The 1938-nt window shown below is 51.9% G+C and overlaps 1 protein-coding gene across 1 annotated transcript in view; it reads right to left on the bottom strand.

Moving 5' to 3' along the window:
* The window catches only part of CTNNA1 (catenin (cadherin-associated protein), alpha 1, 102kDa), a gene marked incomplete at its 3' end in the record, with an annotated part of 40507 nt that overhangs the window by 10986 nt on the left and 27583 nt on the right, over positions 1-1938 (bottom strand). Inside the window, exons 5-6 of the mRNA XM_010141566.1 lie at positions 1268-1468; positions 37-188 (exon numbers count right to left, since the gene is read on the bottom strand). Of these exons, the coding sequence (XP_010139868.1) occupies positions 37-188; positions 1268-1468 (353 nt within the window). The remainder of the gene's footprint in view (positions 1-36; positions 189-1267; positions 1469-1938) is intronic.

Here is a 1938-nt window from a genome sequence, read left to right as displayed (position 1 = left end):
GAGCGGGAGAACAGGAAGCTGGTTAAGGAGGCTCACCCGGATCATCAGGACGGCTTTCCGGATATCTCGAATGCCGTCGTATACCAGCCGCGAGGCATCGATGAATTCGTTCTCGTCCATCGGCTGGGCAGGGTCTGAACTCAGTGCTTCTACAGCAGCTTCCACTTGCTCGGTAAACCGCGGCATAACTGCATTAAGGACACAGAAGAGTGGTCAGCTCCCTCCCAACGCCACGTTTTGCTACAGGCCCCTGTAAGAGACGTGTGTGTGTCTCGCTGTTAGCACTGGAGCTGTGCAGTGGCTCCCTTCCAGCTCAACACGTTTGTTACAGAAGGACACCAGTACGGCAGGTCACTCTCAGTCCACTCCAATTTCTGTTGACTCTGCTGACTCTGCTGCTGTTTGGTTTTTTCCCCTTGGACAGTGAAAAGTTTATCACACCCTTCTAGGGGATGGAGAAAACAGCTGGGGAAGCAGTTAGAAACTAAGGGATTAAAGAGGAAGCATTTGTTTCATGTTCCTTGCAGATGTATCTAATCTGGGGTGGGGGGGTGGGGGGAATAATATTGCCACCAGGAAGCTCAAGTTTCCTGAGGCACTGGAAGAGGGCAGGCTGTGGTACTGGTGGGTGACTCTCCGCACCCCGAAGAACAGCACCAAACCTTCCACGGCCGGCCTGGTTCTTCAGTGTCACCCGTGATTCTTCATCAAGGGAAGTAAGGCAAAGCCCACACCTAGCAGTTGGCACAGCCCTCGCTGAAGCACCCTGCAGCATTCCTCTCCCTGCCTGGATGTCAGCAGCCAGCGCACAGGAAACACCCTTGTTTACTGTGTCAGTGCGGGGGACTACAGCCTCCAACGCCGCTTTAACACTCTAAAGACATTTTACAAAATTCACCCTAGATTATGACCCCAAATTTATTCTACTGTGCCAAGGTGGCAGAAATCTTCTTCCTGGACCCTGATGAACAAGATGACCAGGATATAACTTTCAAGCACTGACTCACCACCCGGGACTCGCTCCCTGTGTTTCAGCTTTCTACAGCTCAGGGAAGGGCAGCAGGAACGCTCCGGGAGACCCCGCGCTGCTGAGTTTTGAGCCAGTCAACTCAGCAAAATTACACTTCTCGTTTTGCAACAGCTCTGCAGATAACTCCCACTGATTTTCATTCTAGTATGCCAAGGGAGCCTTTAACAGATTTCGCAGGTACGTTAGCTGCCCACACGCTGTACGGATTTAGGGATCTTGGGAGGAACCGACTCTTACCTGTGTTGGACAGTAACTTCGTAGCTTCCAACACCTTCTCTGTGTAGACGCCCGGTTCATAGTTATCCATTTCAGAGGTGACAACATGAATGACTCGAGCAGCACGGCCTCGAATTGCCCCAGCTGTGCGGTCTAAACCATCCACATCTTTTTCTTGGAGAGCAATGACACATTTGTTTACGTCTTCCAGAATATGATTCTCTGGTGGTAAAAGAAGGAGGATTTAGACGGTGATCTCCTCAGGTTCTCGGGTTGTGTCCTGCTCTGTAAACCCCCAGCAAGACACTGTAAAGCATTAATTTTTCAGCTTGCTACAACCATAAAGAGCTGCCCTTCCAAACCAGATGTCAGAGAAACCATCAGTCCATCCACCTGCTGGCCCCACACTTCTTGCCCCGCTTTGTACTCGATTTTACCAACAGGAAAGCTGAGTTCAGCTGAACTCTCCCCTAACGCGTTTCTGTCCATATTCCTCCCCTGGACTGTCAAAGCCCTTATCCCAAAGACTTGCAAGCCACTCCCCTGCCATCCCACGTGTGTGGGGCGATGAGGCATCCTCCCAGTGCCACGCCTAAGCCCCACTAACAGACTGGGGCACTCGTTGCATGTTTCTAGCTTTCTACAACACCCCCCCCCCAGGCAAGAAACCGGGAACGGCCCGCCCTCGTTCA

This window comes from Buceros rhinoceros, unplaced genomic scaffold, assembly GCF_000710305.1.
Source record: "Buceros rhinoceros silvestris isolate BGI_N320 unplaced genomic scaffold, ASM71030v1 scaffold18438, whole genome shotgun sequence".
Lineage (NCBI taxonomy): Eukaryota > Metazoa > Chordata > Aves > Bucerotiformes > Bucerotidae > Buceros > Buceros rhinoceros.
Note: the sequence above shows the minus strand (reverse complement) of the source record. Positions and strands in the feature narration are given on the sequence as shown.